The sequence below is a fragment of the Pempheris klunzingeri genome, chromosome 8, assembly GCF_042242105.1.
Source record: "Pempheris klunzingeri isolate RE-2024b chromosome 8, fPemKlu1.hap1, whole genome shotgun sequence".
Lineage (NCBI taxonomy): Eukaryota > Metazoa > Chordata > Actinopteri > Acropomatiformes > Pempheridae > Pempheris > Pempheris klunzingeri.
In genome coordinates, this window is record NC_092019.1 from 16,245,841 (window position 1) to 16,269,306 (window position 23,466).

General features: G+C 43.3%; 1 protein-coding gene across 1 annotated transcript in view; it reads left to right on the plus strand.

Moving 5' to 3' along the window:
* Positions 1-6,595: 6,595 nt before the first annotated feature.
* Positions 6,596-23,466, plus strand: part of efna3b (ephrin-A3b) — a 52,817-nt gene continuing 35,946 nt past the window's right edge. The window contains exon 1 of the mRNA XM_070835758.1: positions 6,596-6,764. Coding sequence (XP_070691859.1) covers positions 6,655-6,764 — 110 coding nt within the window. The 5' untranslated portion in view covers positions 6,596-6,654. The remainder of the gene's footprint in view (positions 6,765-23,466) is intronic.

A 23,466-nucleotide genomic window follows, 5' to 3' on the forward strand; every position in this document is an offset into this window, starting at 1 on the left:
CATGCGCACATTGCTCTATCTTCTTAAGTGGTCTAAAATTTTTACATTCTTGCCAGGTCTGACAAAATAAAAGTAAAACCCAAATAAATTATTATAGAAACATAACAAAGATGCGCTGCATAATACAACTGAGCAATTACCACCATATCGTGCTCTGTGCTGTGTATAAAATACTGAGCAAGCACAGTTGACAGTGATTAACATAGAAGGAGTAAGAGATCTAATTGACTTGTTGCAGTCACTTGAATAGTCCGACTTTGTGGCACCCACAGCCACATCATCAAACTAGAATAGTGGGGATCTTATGTCCGATCATTCTCATATATTCAGTTTGATTTGACCTTTTCTCCCATTTCGGCCCCTCACTGGCCTTTGCACCTAATGAAGACACCTTTCCCCCCCCTTTACTAATTTGTCACCCTTGTCACATGTGTACATAAGTGTCTATAAGTCTATAACTATGTTGTGTATTATGTGATCACAGTTTTTTTTTCTCTCACAAGAGTATAAATTGATTATTCTTTCCACCCGTGAAACAAAAGTTATGACTGGTATTGTAGTGTTAAATTAAAAGTATGAGTCAGTCATTTGTATTATAGTCACCTCCATAAACAAATGAACTGTATGTACTACTCATTGATTTAATCATTAATTTATTTTAGGAAGTGCTTTCATCTATCCAATGTGTTGTGTTTATGGGTTACTAATAAAGATTTGTATTGAATTTTCAAAATAATGTGTGAACTAATTTTTGCCGTTTAGAATGTAAGTCAAGTGTGTTCAGTGTCTTTATCGCCCAGTACACTTCCAGTTATTATCGCAGCCTTCCTTCTTCCTCATTTTTTCTCCTCTGCAGCGACTGTAAACTCTCTCTTCACTGATGCGGTCTATCTGATGTGTGTCAAGATCTTTGGTTAAAAAAAAAAAAAAAAACATTCTCCGTGTGTGATGCTAGTCAGATATTTCTTTCAATGCTGTTGTTGAAATGATAACACCTTTCAGGCTTAGCTGGAGATTACGATTCCCTGCAGGGCTGCAAGGCCTGAATTAATTAAAAAATACATTTGTTTATCCAAAAGGAAACATAAAACATCCTCTCGACACTTTAATAGCAAATGACGGTGGCAGAGAGAGTGTTGACTCATCACCTTGAGTGTGGATTTGTGTCTGTGAATGTCACAAAGTGTCTTCTAAAACCCTGTAAACTTTCCCATACTTTTTTCATTACCCTTTCTAAACAAATCGCTCATGTCGTTTCCTCCCAAGTCTGTCGACAGAGATTCCCTGCATTAAAAATAATGTCTGAAATAGGAAACTCAGCAAATTTCAGGTTTTTTTTGGATCAGTGCTGGTCTCCTCTGGTTGAAATTTGGGATCATCCTCTCACAGCTACTGACACTGACTTCTGATGTGGAAGTTAAATAAATAAAATCATTTCTCCATGGTAATTTTCATCAAACCTGCCAAATGCAGCCTAAATATTTGACATGGAAGGAGAGAAGATCAGTGAGAAGTGAGATCAAAGGAGGGGGATGGGTGTGTGTGTGTATGTGTGCGAGTGTGTGTTGGGATGGTGCAAGTAGTGATGAAACGTATTCTGCAGTGTGATATTTTCAACACCACCAAATTCTGCTCCATCTCCTCCACACATGGGAGTAATCTAAACTCAAAGCCATGTTGGTGTGTGTGTGTGTGTGCATGTGCGTGTGTGTTCGTGTGTGTTAGTCTCCAGCCACTAGCAACTATTCTTCATATTCCTGTCACCTACTCTTCTTCTCTCTCATCTTCCTCTGTCTCCAAAACAACAGACACACACACACACGCACAGACACACACACACACAAAACGATTGTATTTGTCTTTATCAGTCCCTCCATTTTCCTCGCCCCTCCTTGTGTTCGGTCTCCTTCGTTCAATATTTCATGCTGTTAAGAGCGAATCTATTCTGAGCTCTCTCTCTCTTTCTCTCTCTCTATATACACGCCTTCTCCTCCCTCTATTCCTCCATCCCAGCCTCTTCTTAAAAAAAAAAAACCTCTCTCTACACATCACTCTTGCTGTCCTCTCCCTCTTTCTGCACCTCTATAAATCTCTCTCTCTCCCCTCACTCTCTATATCTCATTGCACTCCTAATGTTCTGTGCCCCATCTAACTCTTTCTCCCAACTCTGACTTACATTCTCTTCCACCCTTTCATTTCCTTCTCCTTCCCCTCCCCTCTTCCTCTCTCCCCCCCGCCCTTCCCTCTCCTCCGTCCCCTCTGCTGGCTCAGTTTGCGTGACTGTTCAAAAGTATCAGCTCCTCTTCTCCTTCCCTTAACCCCTCACTCCTTCTCTCTCCTCATTCCCTCTTGGATTCCTCTCCCACCAAAACACAGAGAAAGCCCTGTTCTCTCTTTTTGCACCTCATTCGTTTTTTTTGCATCCCCCCCCCCTCGCCATTCTCCTTCTTCCATCCAATCTTAGTGGCACCTCTCCTCCTCATCCTCCTCCCTCTTTTTTTCCTCCTCCAACGCTCCGTTGTAGTCGGCTCCATCTCCATCTCTACCCTCCCCAGTCTCTTCCTTGCTCTTAGCCTGTACCAGTGTTGTTTTAGGCACAGCAGTGAAAGGTAAACAGAGAGATTGAAAATTCGTGTCAGTCAATCGGGTGAGAGAGGGACAGGGAGGGAGGGAGAGCAGCAGAGGTGGTGAGGGAGCGAGAGGAGGCGGGGGGAGTGTCAGTACAATTTACTAACACAACAGTGAACAGCGAAGCAGGCCAAGACACAGAGCGAGCGGGAGGCGGAGTGAGAAAGAGACTCCCAGTTCAAGAATTCCATTGAAATGCAGCACACATAAAAGTCTACGAAAAATATAGAGTGTTTACTGTATATTCACATGATGTTCATGTACATGCGAGCTTCCTGCTGATTTTATATGTACAATGTTTACTTCCTGGGGCCCCAGAGAGGGATGGCAGTCCTATAGGGGCCTAATATCCAATTATCAGTGCTATGAGAAATCTCCGATTAGATTTCGAGGTTGCAGAAAGGAGCACTTGACAGATGTGTTGTTGGCCGGCTCTGGGTTGGAAATGTCATAAGAGCCTTGGTGTCACCGCATGCAGTCAGCCCCGAGGTCGTTTCTCATAATAACCCCAATACAAAAGTAATCCAATAGCACTGCAGCCCACGCCTGGAAAATCCAACCTGGATGATTAGAATTGACAGGGGCGTTTGCTGAAACAGAACATGTCAGCGTCTGTTTCAAAGAAACCAAATGGAAAAGTGAGAAAGGGAATTTTTGTTATTCAAAAAAGTAACAAATCCCTGCTTCTGTTGGTGTTCAATTTCCAACTTTCTCTCTCTGGCCGTGATTTACAGTTTCCTTTCAAATGTAGCCATACGTTATATTTACAACCAGCCCCCTGTAGCCCCCATATAGTCAATTATCCATGCCTTACTGGCTGGGATTTCAAGGGTCAGTTCACCTAAATGGCAAAAGCACATTTCTTTGCTGAAATCTGTCTTATCTGACCATGCAGATTGTTTTGGTGTAATTTGCATATAATTTGAAACAGCTGTCAATGACAATAATAAAGGTGTTCAAGACAAACACTTCAGGTGAACAGGGGTAAAGACACAAACTAATAGATATCATATGTTTAAATATACAAATGATGCATTGTCTAATATGTGCTAGTTTACACATATTTTAAGAAAATAAATCTGAATATTGGGCAAAGCCAAAATGTTCTCTAAAGTGGAGATTTCTGGCTCAGAGTGTAAGAAAATCTCATTTTGAGAATACAGCTTTAAAAAATGTTAATTTAGGAGAAATCTACGGATGCAAATAGTTTGTTTTTTTTAAAAAAAGCATTTTGGAAATCTTCTTATTACTAGTCAGAAAGAAGACATGCTAAGGAAGCAAAATAGTCGAAAATCTCAAAAAAGGACCAGTGCATGAAAAAACAATGTTTTGCCTGCAGTGTTTGCTTTAAAAAACGGAGAGAAAGTAGAATGTTTAATCTGTGCAAAAACATGTGTATAAACAGCATTTTGCAGTTTTACAAGGGGTTATGTGTTTACTTATGACTATATTTACATGGTACTCAACACTCTGGACCTTGTAACTGTTAAGGTTGCAAGGCAACCAATGGAGACATCAAAAAAATTTCCAGCCTTTATGCTAAGCTAAGCTAACTGTCTGTAGCTTTATATTTAATGGACAAATATGCAAGTTTTATCAAATCTTCTGCCCAAGACAGCAAATAAGAATAATACCCACAATATGGACTTATCCATTGAATGTTATGACCACCAAAAGGGAATTTCCAACTACTGCATGGATACTTCTGAGACTTACTCATAGAATGTGTAGATTTGCAGTTTGAGTGAACTAACCCTTTAAGGGCAGAAGGAGGCAGTGTGAATATATGTTTATGTATATGCACATGTCTGGGCATGTACATTTAATTGTACCTGGTGTTTGACTGTACTACTGTGATACTACACTGCGCAGTGTAGCGGTAAACAGAGATGCATCCTGCAGAAACTGAGGAGAAATGATAGACGGAGGAGCAAGGACGGGAGGTAAAGGAGGAGTGCTCATTAAAAAGCTGCATGCCTGCTGAGAGAGATGGAGAGCTAGGCTGAGAAGACAGGTAGACCACCAGAGAGAAAGCTAACAAAAGACAGAGGCAAAATAGCAGGTTTCAGGAATCACAGAGTAGAGAAAGTTTGCATTGGAAATGGGAGAATAAGGTATAGAGAGGAGGGAGAGGAGCGAGAGGGGGGGGATTAAATGGACAGCTCGTGAGAGGGGTGGAAGGACTGGAGAAGACAGAGGGATTCCCCGATGGCATCTCATCTCTCTCTCTTTCTTGCTCTTCTTCTCCCCATTTTCCCTCCTTTTTTCTCCCAATAAATCATTCTGACTTCTCCTTAACCAACTCATTCCCAGCAGGCGGCAAGAAAACTGTAACAGTCTTTCTCCTATTTGCTATCTCTCTCTTTTTCCTCACCCACTCCTCCCGTCTCTTTCCCTGTCTGGCCTGTCTCCCCCATCTCTATCACAAACACACCTTAGATGCACAGTTTGTGGCGGGGGAGGTGACAGAGGCTGGCAAATCACTGAACATTTGACCTTGTTTCTGCGGTGGGACATGAATATTTGAGGGACTCCACACAAACTCCAAATCTATTATGACTTAATTGCTTTAATAAACTGTGGATCTAAGGTGCATTTTATGCAAATAAAGTCTTATCAAAACTTTTACATAAAGTCACTATGACAACATGCCTGATGTACAGTTTCATATGAAGTTTGCATATTTTCTTTATGGTTACGAGCTTGCGTGTCAATGTGCTGCAGCTATAAGAGGATTGCACAAGATAATGTGCTGTATTAGACTGACTTACAGTGTCTGGGCACCCAGAACAATGCAATGGAGGATGTATGCGTGTGCGTGTCTTTTAGTCTTTTGTAATAAAAATGCAAAAGTGTGTGTGTGTGTGTGTGTGTGGCTGAGGAGGAGGAGGAAGGGCAGGAGGAGGAGGTGGTGTGTGTGTGTGTGTGTGTGTGTGTGTGTGTGCGCGCGCGCGTGTGAGGGGGGGCGGGGGGGTGTTACGTTGAAAAATAGACTGCAGATGGTGGCTGCAGACGTGTCTGGCAGAGGGGGGATTCACAGCTTTCTACTTTCACACCGGCGGTGGAGGTCGAATAGTTGACGAAAAAACTTGAAGTCGCAGTGATGCCTGATGCGCTGCGACTCCGCCACAATATTGGAGGAATGCGCTTTAGTCGCTCGCAGGGGGTGGAGTTAGAAAGTGAACGAGCGCTGCCTACCAAACAGAGAGAGGAGAAGGAGGAGAGAAAGAGAGAGGGGAGAGACGGGTGGGCAGGCTGCTCACCGTAAACGATGGTTGTCGGATAGAGTCTTGAAGACCTAATGAAACTGGCTGGTTGAATTGTTTGCAGCTATTACAGAGCTCGGCAGCCCGGCGTGCTTTGCGTGTCTCGGATCCTTGGAAGGAGAAAAAGAAACTGCAGCGGCACGCAGATAACAAGAACACTTTATAAAAGAGGAGGACTTACTTGATAGCCTGTATATTATTTTACCACATTTTTTCCCCCTTCAGTAAGCCTTTTCACGACAACTCTTTCTCAAGCGGACGGGACCGTTTCATGCCCGGAGGAAGACCGACCTCCCGCTTGGACCCCGTACCGGCCTCCCGCACTCCTCTGGCGGGCTCAGCAGCAGCAGCTCCCGGTGAGAAGAGAGGACCAGGCGCGGCTCATTCATAAAGGGGACCCGCTCTTAAGGACTTCCAGAAACCTCCTTGTTTGAAGCCTCAGGATTTGTTGGGGAGGGAAGGGAAGGGGGTTCGCAGTGGTTTATGAGAGGAGGAGGAGGAGGAGGAGGAGGAGGAAGAAGAGAGGGAGCTCAGTCACTTCTCACCACAATAGACTCTTGAGTTTTACAACACTTATTAACCAGAGCAGGTCTTGTAGTCTTTGTACGTTTGTGTGCATGCATGAAGCTTTTGTTTTCCCCCTCTCCCGTCTGCTAGGCATTTGCTGGGATGTTTGAGTCGCGTTGTTTGGTGGGGTGAAGGGACCGAGAGAGTGGCCGGAGAGACCCAGGGGACGGAGGCCGAGAGAGGAGCCGGGAGCATGGCTCTGGTAGCGCTGTCTCTCTTGGTGCTAACGAGTCTCACCTGGGCGGACGTGCTCCAGGTGTCAGCCAACAGGCATTCCGTTTACTGGAACAGCTCCAACATACAGTAAGAGCCCCCCTCTCCCTCCCTCCTCACACACACACACACACACACACACACACACACTCATGCCTGTGTTTGTGTGCCATTTCTATTGATCTCTCCATTCTCCACCTGTTAAAGGGAAGGAAAATGTTCTGATTTGCACTCCCTGGGCTGTCAGGTTCTTCACGCCGGCTCACCTCCAGTTCATCAGTGGTTTATTGCTGTGTTGTTGAGCTTTTGCTTGATTGTGTCCCTCTAATATCAGCCGTATCAGGCGCGTAAGCAGCCACCATCCTCATCCCAGTCTATCTCTCTTTTAATTGGAAGGGATGGTGCAGACACACAAAAGCTATTTAAACAGGCCTCCCGTGTTTCCCCCGCGTGGTAGGGCTATTTCTGAGTCTCAAACTGCTCTGTCAGACCCCTGCTGTGAAGTCAAGGTGGCCTCAAACCATCTTTTCAACACCTTCACTTGCAAAACTAGCCACACACGTTTGGTTTCAGCTCCTCAGTCCAGCGTCAATCGGTGCATTTTACAATTTATTCAATTACTGCGCTCCTTTTCTCTCCCCTCTCCTCCACCTGCAGCCACGCGTGGTGGAGGAGAGAGGAGAGAAGCGAGAGAATCACATGTGATTCTCTCGCTTCTCTCCTCTCTCCGTCATGTGGCTCTCCTCTCAGTCTTTCGCGGCTCTTTCTCTGTCTTCTCCTCTATCTGGTTCAATTAGGAGCACTTCTTCATCCTGACCCCATTGTGTTGTAGCAGTGTCACTATTCAATCTCTCCTTCTCGCTCCCTCTCCAACTTGCTCTCTCCTTCTATCCCTCTCTAACCCCCTTTCTTGTTTACACTCAGTCCGTTGGCCTTTTTGTTATCCTCCTAATCCCTCGCGCCTATCTCGATTCAAGTGTAAAAGATTTCTTTCTCTCTCTCTCTCTTTTTGAAAGCTGCCTTTTTAACACTGTCCTTGTGAGTCCATGGCTCTGCTGCTGGATCCTTAAGAATGTGGCGTTAGTCTGCAGCAGCACACTGTAGGCTTATCTCTCCTCCCACAATTCACAGTAAAATCTCGTAAGTTTACGTTGTATTTGCTGTGTTTCAACGTGTCCTCATCTGTGCATCCACATTTCATTTGTTAAATTCGCGAGCGCCTTCTCTCCTGCCCCAAATCTGTTATATTGAGAATTTGCAGCTGAATGCCAGATTTGACTTGAAATATTGGCTGATTTTTTTCCTTTTATTCTAGCGAGCAGTTCAGCAAGTTGCACGATCCAATCCATTTGGATTTTCTCAACAACGTCATAAAATAATGCAACCTAAATGTACGTCTCAGAGATGCACCAGAGCGCATGTCACACTCTAACACACACCTTCCTCTTCGCTCTCAATCTCGCAGTGAATCCTGTCTATGTGTAAGCAATATTTCGGATACCAGGCGTCCTTCAGAACACCCCAGTTTGTGGTATTTATGCCTTCCACAGAATCTGCTGTGCTCCCAACTGATATACAGCGACTCGCATTTTATGACTGTGCTTATTAAAGGCGTAAACAATATGAAAACTCAGGAAATACACCGTTGTTTTTACAGCAGGGAGGATCAATGATTCTGTCTGACAACAATAACTCTTGGCCAGTGATTTTAGTTTACAGCGAGAAATAAAACTATGAGCTGCAAGTGAGTTTATGCCTCATAACAGAATTACTAGACACGAAGTACTGTGTTAAGTAATAGGAGCAGGAAACAAAAGGTTATTGGTTGTGGTACGATACTGTAAACAATATTAGTTTTCCTGAATGTGAGAAAATTATTTCCGCACATTTTTGAGAAACCAATATCGCGTGCAAATTTGCTGCAAACGCATTTTAGCAGATATTTTTCTGAAACTCTCAGTGTGGAGGGTGCTCATTTTCAATTTCTATACTTTTTATGTTCTGCAATAATTTGATAATAAATGCTAATGAAATTCCACCTTCGCTTTTCATATCAGAGACAGAAGTTGATTTAGATAAAATGTGGAAAAACCGCTTAAAGGAAGGAAAAGGGAAGAAATGAACCCAGGACCTTTGTGCAGTCAGCTCGTTGTAACATGAGCAGTTTAAACCGTGGTGAAATGTATGCTTAATTAAGCAGATTTGTCAGGCGCCTATTGCTGCATATTCAGGCTGTTTGCTGTTAAACTAAAAAAAAAAGGCTGCTGTTGATTTTTCAGACAAAGCAGTGGGAGAACTAAAGCAGTCTGGAGCGCCTAACCTTTAACCTGACTGTCCAGGACCTGAGTACTGCAGAGCCCCGCAGTCTCTCTTCTCTCTCTCTCTCCACACGTTCAGTGCCAATACGGTTTTCATCCCAGCGGCAGAATACTCTTAGCCCCCGCAGTGTGAGTCTTAGTGTGTGTGTGTGTCTTTTATAAAAGACTGTGGTTAATTAAAGAACACTGCATCTCAGTGGACCTGCTTCATCCCTGATCTTCCCATCTCTCTCTTTTTCTCAGTGCAGGCGCACACTCTGACAATGTATGAGCAGTGAGTGGGGATAACTTTTTCAATTCAGCCTACTTATTGAATCAGGAGACAAAGGGGTCCATGGACAGTGGCACACAAAAGGCAGATAAACTGCAGGATAACCTGTCTAATCTACTCTTTCATACACTTTACACAGCACAGATCCAGCATTTATTTTAATCTCTGCACTCAACACCACAACATCCGACATTTGTAGGGTTGGCTGACGTGTCTCTTGCCGTTGGCAATCGGCCTCTCTGGAGTTTCTCTAACTCACAGTGCAGTGTGGAGGTTTAGAAGGCCAATAATAAGCTGTAGTATAGCTGTCAGTTTGAGTGGTAAACACATTGTAAAGCCTCAGGACCCTGCAGTTTCTCAGCCAGCGTCTGACCCCGAGCCACTCATCAACCACAAGAGACAGGCTGAGACCGTTACCCAGGATTAACTACTTCACATACACACATGTGCACGTGTGTGCTTACAGCCGTACATGTGTTCATGCTAGCATGCTCACATTTATCTACGATTATATGAGTGCACACAAACACACACATGTCCCCACTGTGTACTTTTTTTAACTTCAAGAAGATGGATCATTTCCAGCGTTTGCGTCTTGCACAAAGGCTCTTGCCATTGCCTATCAGTCACTTGTCATTGATATCCCTGGGCATGAATGTGTGTGTAATGGTGTGTGTTTCTGTGTGTGCGTGTGAGAACAAGTGTATGTGAGTGTTTGCCCTCTTACAGATGTCTATGTTCACTGATGGGTGACTGAAACAAAAACAAATCCATCAGTCCGTTAAATCACACATTATCTTCCACCACCTGGCAATTAACCACCGCTGTGAGTGCGAGTGTGTGTGCACACAAGTGTGTGCATGCGTATACATTTGTATGTGTGTAATCTAATAACACAGCAGTTAACTGGTATGCATAATAGATATCTGGTGATATCTCTTAATTCATCAGTTGTGTATTTCGGAAGCGATTAGGTTGCAAACAAACAAACACATAAGCATTTCTGGACATTAGCTTTGTGTGTATGTGTGTGTGTGTGTGTGTGTGTGTGTGTGTATCAATGACACTGTCACCTCAACGCATGCTACTGGAATGAAGCCAGCTATCGCAGGCAGAATTTGCTACTCATATAAATGCACATGCGTATGTGTGGTAATCGATGCTGAGGTGGAACTTGTTTTATATTCATCCAGCTCGTCAGAGTGTGCAGAGACACGTCACGCTGGGCGGGAGAGAAATAATGCAAGAATATGAGAAGAGGGGGACAGTGGAAGAGAAATACTATGGGACTGGTTAGAGGAGAGAGGAAGTCAGGAAGAATACAGATGGATTTTGTGTTGAATTATAATGGAGCAGGGGAGGGGTCATCATAATAATGATAATAATGCTTGGCCAGTGCCCTGATCCACACACTGAGTTCTCACATTAGACCCAATAATACAGGCCCAGTTTATGTGTGTGTGCATTAGAGACAGCGAGAGAGCGAGGGAAACGCAGACATAGATGAGAGGATTAAGCAGGCCAATCAACCGTCCCCTCGACAGCAACACAAACCTATCTGTCTCCCAGCCCCACTTAGGACAACAACATTTACATTTATGAATATGTGCACAAAGAAGAGTATTACTCACTCACTATCACAAGGCGCACGGCCCGCCTGTGTGAGTGCGTGTGTGCATGTGTGTACAACCCATCCATCATAGACATTTGCTCTGCCGCTTCATTCCGTATGTCAGCTCACAGACACACACACACACACACACACAAACCCTTACGCACAGGCTCAGTGATCATCATAACAGTAACCTAGACACAGTGATCAGGCTGTTCATTAGTAACGTATAATAAGGCCACATAGTGTACAGGTGAATGGATTCTGGTTAGTATAGCGACGTGTGGGTGTGAGAGTGTGAGAGTGTGTGTGTGGTGTGCAGACGCTTGCGCAGAGACGTCATTAATTAAAAGCAATAGGGAACACCTGTGTGATGGATGACTACTGTTTGCATAATAAGATCCAGTGGTTTTCTCTCTCTCTCTCTCGTGCTGTTGCACTTTCTCTCTGTGTACATAGGAGTAAATAAATTTTTCTGATTGGACGGGTATTGTCTAGTAGGTGAGCCGAGCAATAAGGGACATGTACAAGAAATGAGGACCAGAAATGAATTATTTTCTCGTCCTCTATCTTTTTTTTTTCTCTCTTTGGGGATGAGCTAGATTTCAGAAGTGTGCACCCACCTCTCTGTTCTCTCATCCTCCAATAGCCTGATGGGAAAGCACTCTTGGGTGGGGGTGATATTTTGGGAGCTATGTGCTTTAATGTGAATGTTTGCGAGACTCTTTCTCTGTCATATTAACTTGTGCTAGAAAATATGTTGCCTTTCTTTGAGATCTGGTTTTCCTTCACCTTACTTTACCCACACGCTCCTTTTCTTTCCGCCTTGCCGCTCTACCCTTCTCCTCGTGTGCACTTTGAGATTTTGACCAAAGCGGCCTCAAACGCACCTCCTTGCAGATACTATAAATTTACACACATACACACATAAAAAACGCACATTGATCTTGAGAAAAAGACAAGCCTGAAATATCGAGCCCACCCTGTTTTTCTACATCTCTTGATTGGCTCTTTCATTTCCTCAAACGCTGTCTCGCTTACATGATCGACTAATCGGAAGCATTGCTGTGAAAATGGAGTATTGATGTTCAGCGTTCGCGCTTGCTCAGTCTTGAATCAGACTCTAACTGGTCACTGTAATGGTTTGAAGTCAAAGGAAGCAGTTTCCTTGGGATTTTAGGGATGTAATTCTGCTAAGACCAAGCTCTTATGAGACGCAGACCAAGTTGAGCAATTCTGATTGAGCTTGACACAAAGTGAGGGTCTTGTAGGTATAAATGCCTGCCAAGGATTGGTACTGATTTAAGTGAGTGCTGATTCCATGCTGGTGGCTCATTGGTTGGCACAGATGCTTTGTAGGCTGTATTTATTAAGCCTTTCAGTCACTGCTAGAAATCGTACTGCTTGTCTAGAACTAAAAACACTCCTACCTCAGATTAAAGCGTTTTGTTACTGAAATTTCCAAGACAAACTCGGCAAGTAAATGACACGCAGACAGAGGAACATTATCATTTTACAACAATCAGAAACAGAATCATAACGTGAAGTCAATGGTGATTAGTTTCAATGTGCATTTAAACATTCACAACAATGGCCAGATGATACAGTAAGCTGATGAAAGAAAAATGAAATTAGATACAGAAAAAAGCATCACTGCTAGTGTTTCCCATAGGTTGAGAATTTATTTTTGGTAGTGAACCTCAAGGGAGGTGGAGGCGGAGCATGGTGGGCTGCAGTGAATTCACAAGCTAAGAGCTGCACGGGATTTTCTAGCAGACAGTCAGTGCTCAGTCAAGGTTGCATTTTCACACAAACTTCAACATGAAGAAATAATAAATATGGGAACAGGAATAAAAATGGGAATTGTTGACTTGTATGACAACCTCCTTATGCACAAGGCTAAAACCTGTTTTTCTTGGATTGATAAACATGACACACACAAGAAAGCGGCCTACATATAACACACACATGACACAAAGAAAACACTCAAATTATTACGGTTTGCACCATTTAACACCGCATCTTATGCAAAATGCCGTTATTTCTTTCCATTCATTTTGAATGTGAATGTACATTGGCTAAAATAGTATAGGTCATTTTTTGGCACTACTGTGGGTCTGTTTTCATGGTCCGAGCACGTTTATGTGTCATTTGGCTAAAACATCATGCAGAACCAATATGTGTTATAATGTCACATGGATTTACTTGGAATGTGTCCTCATCAATGCTTAGACCACTGATTTATGCGATTCACGGCACTGACAAATCTCACAAAGCCACACACTTACACACAATGCTTTCTCTTTCATCACGCCTGATGTCAGGAGAATGTGTGATATTGGAGCTTTGAGGCTCAGACGGTGCCTCCTCAGTTGTTATGGCCCATGTAAATGCTGTGTTTCTTTGTTGTCAATAAAGCATGATTGGCATGTTTGGGTGAAGCATGATATCCCACATAAAATCAGTCACGTTACAGTTGAATTATTGAATCCAGTCAGTGTCTTTGAATATCTTTCAGAATGATATTTGTTGTTTGAGTTCAGATGTTCTGCATTTTGTATTTCAACATCTGCCAAAGTGTGCATGCATGTTTATCATGTCATTCTCCACCTGCTGGAAAAACCTACCAGCTTAGAGCAGCTGCAGCTCAACTAAATCCTGGAGCAGACAGGGTGACGTTTCTCGCTTAAAAAAAGCTGATAAAATGGTTTTATCTCTCTGCCTAAAAGGATGACCAAACATGCATCACTTTGAGACGTGTGTGCCAGTCAGGTTTCCTAATGAGATATGCTTTATAAATATGTTTCCAGGTGTGTGGAGTTCCCTATGTGCGCTTCAGTTCACACCCGCTTCTAGCAATGTGCCATCAGTTAGATTGGACAGTCTGAATTGCCCAAAGGTGTGTCTGGCAGTGTGACTGATTGCTCTTCTTGCTGTTCTTTGTGTTAAGGCCACTGTACACTCTCTCAAAAAGGCTGTTTGGACAGTCTGAAAATGATGTGAGGCTCATTTCAGGTGTTCGGACGAGGCGGGCCTGTTTCGCCCAATTATTATAACTTTCCAAAACCAACAAGCTGACAGCCACACCTGTGCCCTGGCCAGGTGTGCACAGGTGTGAAAATGGGGTGAGCTCCAAATGTGGTGCAAAGTAGTCTTTCCACTCCCTCCACCATGCCCACGCACACTGCTTAACGGCAACAGTCGCTTTTATGTTTTTTATGTTATGTTTTTTAACATTTTTTTGATTCTGCTCGTGTGCTGCCTGTTTATACAGTATTTCAGTTTCTGTAGCCTTTCTATCAATCTATTCTTCCACTTTACAATCCCTCATCTCTTCATTAGCTTCTCTAAAAATGTCAAACTTTACTTTTTTGACATGATTTATGAGGCATCACCTTTTTTGAGAGAGTACTGTTTGATAAACAGGCCTCAAGTCCACTCGTCTGTCCTGCCACTCAGAGACTATGAATAAGCAGGTATAAATGAATGTACACTAGCACTTAAATGGGATCATACCATTGACCGTTTTACATTGCAGTTGCTTCTTATCGCTTTAAGACACACCGAAGTCCTCACAAAGTCAAGAGCATCAATATCGGCTTCTTTGTTCGTGATTTCTAGGCGTTTGGTGGTTTCTGTTCACAGCTCTGCATTATCTGGTGGTATCCCGGGACAGTGTCTCCATGAGTAATGTACAGGCATAGAAAGGAAATGTAGAGCTCCCAAATTCAATGAAATAGTGACAGTAAAGTGACACTAAAAAGATCTCTTCAGGACAGTTTAGATCTTAACGATAAATTCTCAGAAATCATATTGCAGTAACAACAGGAGCTGTGCCAGAGTCATGCAGTGTTTGTGCTGATTTAAGTTAAAACGGTGCCGTCTTAGGCGGATGAATTGCTTTTTTTTCCTTCTTGACAGCCAAATTATTGACCGTCTTTCCTCGTTAACTGTTGATTTTAGTCAAAATGTGAGGCAAAGCAAGAATTTATCTTTCCCACCCATGTGTTAAATTTGAACAAATTGTCCACAGAGAACAAATCCCACAGCGATGGGCTGGAGGCAGTACACAAAAGCACTCACACGTATACACATTCAGACGCATGCACTCGATGTTGTTGTTGATATTAACATTATTCTCTGAGCCGATGCCTAAGCTCCAGCAGTGTAATCAGGTGCTAATAACAAGGCTGTGATGTTTACAAGCTGTTTCAAAGTGCTTTATGTGTGTGTGTGTGTGCGTGTGTGTGTGTGTTTGTGTGAGTATTCTCCATGTGATGTCTACTCTACTCCTCGCCTGCGCTTTTGGGGCTTCGGGGGGGTACTAATAATGTAGACTGTCAACTCCTGCACACACACACACACACACACACACACACACACACACACAGACACACACACACACACACACACACCAGCTGCTCATATGGTGTGTTTGTGATGTAGCTAATGGTAGCAGCGTAGTGGCAGTCTGAGGCCATATGCTGAGCCTGATCACAACAGAGCAAAGTGGTCTAGTGTTAATAAACTCTACAGACGTGACAATTAGGAATCCTCCACGTAAAGTCAATACAGCCGCACGAGAAAATGCAGCTGTTTTCATCCAACCTTCACACACACCAAGAACTGGTCGCCAGCAGGGACAGGACAGAGCAGCAGCAGGGAGGAGAGCCACTGCACTGACAGGAAAAGTGTCCATTATCAGTGCTCGCTGGACAGAAACGATGGCTATTATTGAGCCTTGATAATGAACAATGTTATTGACATAAATAATTGTAACACTGAACTGTGAGCGTATAGGGAATAACAATGTTTTATTCTGAAGGCTGCCTCTCTGGAACAGGTTTTCATAAGAAACAATTATGGGGAGATATGAGGAAGCCTTTGAGTCTTGATTTTGAGGGTTTGATTTAGCAAACAGAGGGAAAAGAGGCAAGGCAGGGTCCTCACTTCAGCAAACGGCAGAGGACACAGATTTGTGCTTATTCCATCCACAGAGGGAGCACGGCAGAGAGGGAGAGAGTCTTTAATTGAGGTTTTATCCATTTAAGCTGTCACTAAGAGGCCAACTCTGAAACCTTTTAACCACTCTCCTCTCAGTAATGACACAAATCAGAGAGGAAATGTGTTTGTGTCTGAGCGTCAGTGTGAATGTGTGCGGTTGCGAGCGTGTTCGCGCGTGTTAGTGTTAGTGAGGCAGGAGGGTAATTATGCGGAAATTGGGAAACGGCTAAGTGAATTATGACCTTGTTTCAGCAGAAGGCTTTAATCAGTCCCAGCCAGGCCAGAGAGGCAGGCAGAAATGTTCGCTGCACAAGCACTCTGCTCCTGATGGTAACAGCAACCAGTCAGTAAAACGGACTGTCAACCAGTCAGACGTGTAAGAGGAAAATCAGCCAGTAATTCAGGTTTATTCAAAAACCAGTGGCAGAAAGATCATCACAAGGCTGAAACAGTTTTAGAGATATGAAGTGTTAATTCATTCACTGTGTCATTTATCTGCTTGTAGGGTGCAGGGTTGTGTATGCAAGGCTGGGTGATACACATGTATCAGTGTAATTGTAATGCAACCAAAAGACAGTTGTTACATCAATTAATCTACAGATTATTTTTGCTATTAATCGATGAGTTTTTTTGATCCATTAAATGTCCGAAAATACAAAAAAAAAATTCCTGTCACAACTTCCCAGAGCCCATGGTCACCAGGTTTATTGTTTTTCCAATCAACAGCTCGAAAAAATTCAATCACCAATGAAATAAAACAAAGAAAGGCAGTAAATGTCTGACTTTGGGAGGCTACAACCAGAGAATGTTTGTTTAATAAATGACTTAAACAGTTTATTGATCATCAAAATTTCTGCCAATTAATTTTCCGTTCATTCATTCCATTCAAATCATTTCAGATCTGAAGATCATACCGTGCTGACGTTTTGACTACAATCTGGATCTAAATGAATTATTCCAAGCAAATAAAAATTAACATCAGTTTTTGTTTTGCATGTGGGAAACAAACAGTGTTTGCACTGAGCATTGCTGAGATTATTTTCTAAATCATGATATACAGCGAATAAACGTCAGTCGAATATTTGTTTTAATACCATGATATTGATTCCTATTATCGCCCAGCCCTGTATGTGTGCTAATGACTTATTCAGTGTGTCTGAGTCTGCTGACAGATGTCCTCAGATTTTGTCCTGTTCCTAAATGCACGTAACAGTACAATGGAAACAAAATAATGCTTCAGCAAAAATTCACAGACCAAAGCGGCCCTGTGGACCGATGCACTGTTTGCTGCACGAGGCTTCTTGCCTGATAGGGACAGGGCTCGCAAATCATTGAGCTAGTTATAAGGTAGGACAAACCACTTTTTGTTTTTATGGGCACTGCCGGGTTTTATGTCTTATGTACATGCACACATTGATGTTAATGTAAGTGCACAAATTGTCAAATTGCAACCTCAGTGAGTATAGCCTTAAACAGCTAAGGTGATTCATCCTGGAATGAGCAAAGAGAAGAGGGTTCATGAATGGAATGAGGTGCAAACAGAGGTAAAAAAAAAAAAAAGAAAATGTCCAGTTCAATGGACACATGAAAGTCATGATATGAAGTTGCAGGTGGTGTTTTACAGAACAAAGCTGAGCGATGAACAAAAAAGTGAAAATTATGAGGCGTACGGACAGACAAGCAATTTTGGTCTCAAAATGGCCATATTGTCTGTAAAAATATGGTCATTTAAATTGTGTTCCAGTAGTTTATGCTTTAGTGTTCATGTACTTGTACTCGTGTGTGTGTGTGTGTGTGTGTGTGTGTGTGTGTGTGTGAGAGATTGTGTGTGCGCACGCGCACGCTCACATGATGTGTGGATGAAGAGTGTGCTTTCTTGTTCACATATGAATAGTTCTTACTGTTCAGATGTGTGTCTGGTCAGCAGCACTGCTGTGTGTCAGTGTGTCTCAGAGTGCCTCTATTGGTTCTGGTCTGGCTGTCTATTTCTGTCAGTGTTGGATCGATGGTGTCCTACAGACACTGCACTCCTCTCCTGGATGTTTCAGCCTGTTCCTCCTCTCTCTCTCTCTCTCTCTCTCTCTGCTGTGTATCTGCTGCTCGGCCCTCCCTCTGTCTCTCCGTCTCTCCTGCTGTCTCTCCTGTTGGCTTGGCTTCTCAGCATCACTTCTTCTTCCCCTCCTCATTGTCCTCCTCTGCATCAGTGTACTACTCTCAAGTCTCTCTTCAGATCAGACAACACACTCTCAGTGTGTGTGTGTGTGTGTGTGTGTGCGTGTGTGTGTGTGTATTATTCTTTGTGAGGGATTCCTGGTCTTGACTTCACATCTTGGCCAGATTGTGTGTTGTGCTGAATGCCAATATGATGCTGCAGCTCTTCTATGGATTTTAAGGGATTTGTATGTCTTTGTGTAGCCTGTGTGTGTGACTATGTTCTGATACAATTAGTTAATAAATGTATATGTGAGCGTATGCGGAATTAATCGACAATTATTTTGAATGAATCATTTTAAGCAAAATGAAGCGCCTACTATTGATTGGCTTAAGCTTCTTTTATGTAAGGACTTGCTGCTTCTCTCACTTTCATATTGTTGTATGTCGAATAAGTTGGGATTTTTGAATAAAACCATCTATTTTAAGACGTCATCTTGGGCTGTGGGAAACCAATAAGTAATTGATTAGAAAGACTAATAGATTATGAAAATAGCCCTACTGTGAGTAAAGGTCGGTGATATGGATAAAATCTATCATGGCATGCAGCATGTAGTGGGTTGTATATTTCAGTCATTTATCTTACGGGGAGGATGAAATGCCAAACAGAGGCCTCTCAAATGTAAGAATGTGGTAACATCTTTGTTTTGTGTAATTCGAAATGGAATATCTTTGAATATTTTGTGGCTGGAAAGTGGAGAATGTAAGACAGCACCCCAGGCTCTGGGAAATTGTGATTGGCTCACATAAATTTTTAGGATTTATTAATAATAAAAATCACCATAATTGGCAGACTTAAAATGCAATTTTAAACTGAAAATATTGATACAGATATCACCATAGTCATTTTTTGGGAAAGTCTGTCAAAAGAACCAGAAAAATCCTGCACACTGTTGATCAGTCATCAGACCCTCATCAGGTAAAGTTCAAGTCTAAACATCTTTAATAAAGTGAGTTCAAGGGATCAGCAGTGTGCAGGAGTATTTGGTTTGATGAGGATGCATCTGTCATTACAATTCTGCTGAGAAATCATTTATAGATGAAATAACCAAATGGGAAAATCTGTTATTTATTTATTCACTATATTAAATCTTGGAGGTACCTCATCACAGCTATGCAAAAATCCAATACTTCCATGAAGCAGTGCTAGCAGCTTGATTTGCAACATTTCCAGCAATGGCAATTGACAAATTTCTACTGACTCGCAGCATTGTCGATTCATCCAGCATGATCTGTGCGGTGTAATGTATGTGTCTGTATATGACATACTGTGTGTGTGTGTGTGTGTGTGTGCGTGCATGGTTTCATGAGTATTCCCATGTTTTTACCCGTTGGTGTGCAGCTAAGTTATGTTTTTTTTGTGTGTACATTTTTTGTGTGCATACACTGAGAAGAGTCAGTGGTTGTCAATGGAGGGAAGATAGACTGAGAGATGGCTGAGAGCTAGCGATGCTGGCTGGCCTCAGTGCTAACACCCACGCTGTCTGTAGGCTCTGCGCTCCGTTCCTACGCTTTGAGGCACAAGAATGTGCTAGCACTGCTGTAGTAAGACGGCATATGAATGAGTGTTTACTGTCTCTCTCGGCCAACTTCTCTCTCCCAGTTGACTATCGTGTTTTTAATGAAAACGTAAAGTCCAGGGCGGCTGCTGGAGGTGGATACATACACTGTCTTTATTTCACTTGTATTATAGGGAGGGAGAAAGAGCGTAGAGGATCGGGGGTGTGGAGGAGAGAGGGTGGAGGGGGTGTCTAGAGGATGTGGGGGTTGCAGGGTTGTTGTAATGAATGTACTGCAGTTAAAAAGAATTCTGTGTCACTTCCCCGGAGAGAGAGAAATAAAGGTGGTGGAGGGGGAGAGGGAAATGTGGGAGGAGATGTTGCGAAATAGGATGTGTTGTGTTGATGGAGCAGAGTTCTTCGCAGCCAAGCAAACTCTCCTCCCATCCTAGTATGAGCGTATATGTGTGTGTATGGGGGTGTGTGTGTGCGGGGGGTGCAGAAAGAAAGTGAGAAAGAAGGCATGTGAATGCCCCACAGCCTACAAGCATACCACCCACACACATTACCCACATGTATTAGACCCATACATATGCATACTCTCACTCATACTCTCACTTTCCTCCTCCTCTACCTCTCTTTCCATTTTTCCCTTGTTTTCCCAGTTCCGTACATGCACACACACACACACAGCACACACACAATATTTCACTAAGACACACACACACACACGTGTGCAGGGAAAACTCGTTTCACAGGGACAATCTCTGTCATTACCTCCCACAGATTCCTCAAGGGAATACATTGTTATTTTCTTCCAGCCCTGATCAAATAAAGTGGAGCAAAGAGAGAACACACACATACACACTCCCCCACATACAAACATGTAGGAAAATGCACACCACACACTCCTATGTTTGCTAAACTGTGATTGAATAAAATACAGAATGATGACACCCATCCGCCCACTCACTGTGTGTGGCGTAAATTGTCGCTCACACCACATGCGCTGAGTGTTTTTCCCCCTTGAGGTGAATCATAAATCCCAGCATATGTATTGCATCATGTGTTGCAATTTTCTACAGTATCAGTTCAGATAATCAAAGGCTCCATGACACTCCTCTCAGAGCGGATAGGGCTGCAGAGATGGGAGTGGATAGGCAGAGAGACCAGTTTAGCTCTGGATCAGCCATATCTGTTGGCCTCTGTTGTAGCTGCAGAGAAAAAAAAGATAGAGAGAGCACACAAAAAGAAAGACCAGACAGAGAAAAAAAATCATTGACGGAGGGTAAAGGGGAAGAAGGGGAGGGCACCGAAGAATAGAGAAAGGAGGGCCCGGCACAACAGTACTGCCAAAACCGAGGTCAATTGTGATGAAAATGGCCGTTCACATGACCACAATAGTGGCTGAGTGACAGCACTAAAGCAGCATGGACGGGCTTATCCTGATCACTCAGGGCCTTGACTGGGGAAATCACAATGCCCTGGAGATCTGTCCTTTTTGGGCTTGGAGGATCACAGAGCGCCCACGGTCCCAAGCTTTGGCCCTGAAACGTCCCTGACATTACCATATCAATGCAGCCCCGGCTATTCCGCCAAGAAGCAGGGCGGCTAGCGATAGCGCCTCCCGGTTAGCATCGCCTGGTGCCCTCACAAGGCTATTCAGCAGGGAGTCAATGCTAACTCAATGCTAAGTGTGAATGGGAAGAAGTGTAAGCTCACTCCTGTAGCGTGAACCCATGTCTGGCGGGGCATTCAGACCAGTGTTTGTGTGTATATGAGCCTCTGTTTGTCTCTCTCCTGCTTTATCTCTCTGCCCAACTTTATTTTTCACACTTTTACTTTGTTCTCATTTCTATCTGTCCGTAGGGCTGCATATTGAAGCCTCAGTATGTTTTTGGTACTCTCAAAACGTGCTCATTGCACAAACGCTTGCCCTTCACTTATATTCACTTATGTTACTTATACAATTAATTTCTATTTAAGTCAAGTTCCTCTACAGCTGCTTGGCAACATTTGGGTTTGTTTGAGACATTTTGCTTCTCTTGTTAGATGAAAAAGGTTTTTTAAATTAATAACAAGAATCCAAAATAAGTAATACTCAGCCGCAGTCTCCAAAGTCCAGAATGAACTTTGAAACTCAACATTGACGATAAGTCCATAAAGTGCTCAGAAAAATGGAAAATCAATCATTGCTTATTGCTTGATGAATGGGCAAACCCCTGCCGGACTGGGTTGTGCCAGCTATTAGTATATCCACTCTTCCCAAATTACATCAATATTAAATTGCGTTTTGGTCAAGCGCCATGTCAGATATGTTGACCATACTCCACTGGCTTTTTTGTCTTCAGTCTCAGCAGGTCAAACTATCAGCAAGCTGATGCTAGATTTGTCACTTGGTTCAGTTATCTACACTATTTTTTTTTTAACAAGTCAAAAGCATTGTTTTAGTATCAGTCATCAGTACAGTGGGTCATAACTCATCTAGCATCTATCCTAAACAACCTTATGTAATTTCCTTCAAACTCCTAAAACAGCAGAATATAGGACGTATGGTGGGAGAACAGGTTACAAGCTCCCTGTGTTGTTAGGATATTATATCACTTGACACTCGCAGTAGATGGCCTTTTATATCATTACAATGAAATTAGAGATATTAGCCGGTAAGAGTACAAGCCACAATGCAACGTTAACCTTGTTATTACACTGTGGGGAGGAAATGGATAATGCTGAAGAGTGGCTGGTTTTTAAATAATGAGGAAGGGACGGAGAATGAGAGAGAGAGGAAGGAAGGAAGGAAGGAAGGGAGGAAAGGAGGAAGGACGGATGGAGAAAATCAATGGCTAAAAGTAAAGGATGGGAAACTAAAAGGGCAATGGAGAGAGGAAGATGGGGAAGACAGGTGGGATATTGGACATAGACTTCTTGCTTTGTCATTGGGAATCAGAGCTGTAGGGCAGGACACTGTTTGATTTTGTTGGTCTTGTTTTAATCTGTCAGTCAGCGCGCTCACACAGACACGCACACACACTCACAGGTAGCCTCCAGTCTGTCACTGAGTATCGGCAGAGTGCTGAGAGGTTATCATGCGTCGTCAGGTGCCAGACCGACTCTTGGTAGCAGGTTTGTCATTTGTAATTAGATAGTAAAGGAGAACTGGCTTGTTTTTTTCTCACCTCTCTCTCCTGTTCTCTGGCTGAAGGCTGTCTCTGGGTATCGACAGACAAGTGACGGGGCATACACACACACACACACACACACACACACACACACACACAGACACAAATACATGCACTGGCACACGTTTGATGGGCCAAGTTTGATTTCATTAAGTGGAGTTTGTCAGTTAGTCAGTGAAGTGTTGGGATGAATGCTGATGTCCCGACAGTGAATCCCACAGAGCTAAACAGGATCTGAAGCAGCCTGCTCAGGCACTCACACCACTGAGGGTGACTGAGCAGTGGCAGGCCTAACTATGATTATTGTATGTCAGTCACATACACACACACACACACACACACACACACACACACACACACACACACACACCCTATCTGGTGTTGTATGGCTATGTGGTCACGGTCCATACAGCTCTGAGTTCTTGTCACGGTTAAAAAGGCTTCCTTCTGGAGAGGAGGGGGAAGTGGAGTCTTAAGACGGAGAGGGAGATGGGGAGGGGGGGGGATAAGAAGAGCAGGAGATAATAGGAGAGGGCTAACAGTGGGGGTGGAGGGCTGGGATGGACCAAAGAGAGAGTGAAAAGGGGAAGATAGAGGCTGAAGGTGGGTTTTCGGAGTATGAAAGCCTGCGTGCCTCCATTCCTGTGCCATTGATGTATTCTAATGCTAAGTGTGTAAGGCTGGGCCTCGACTGGTCT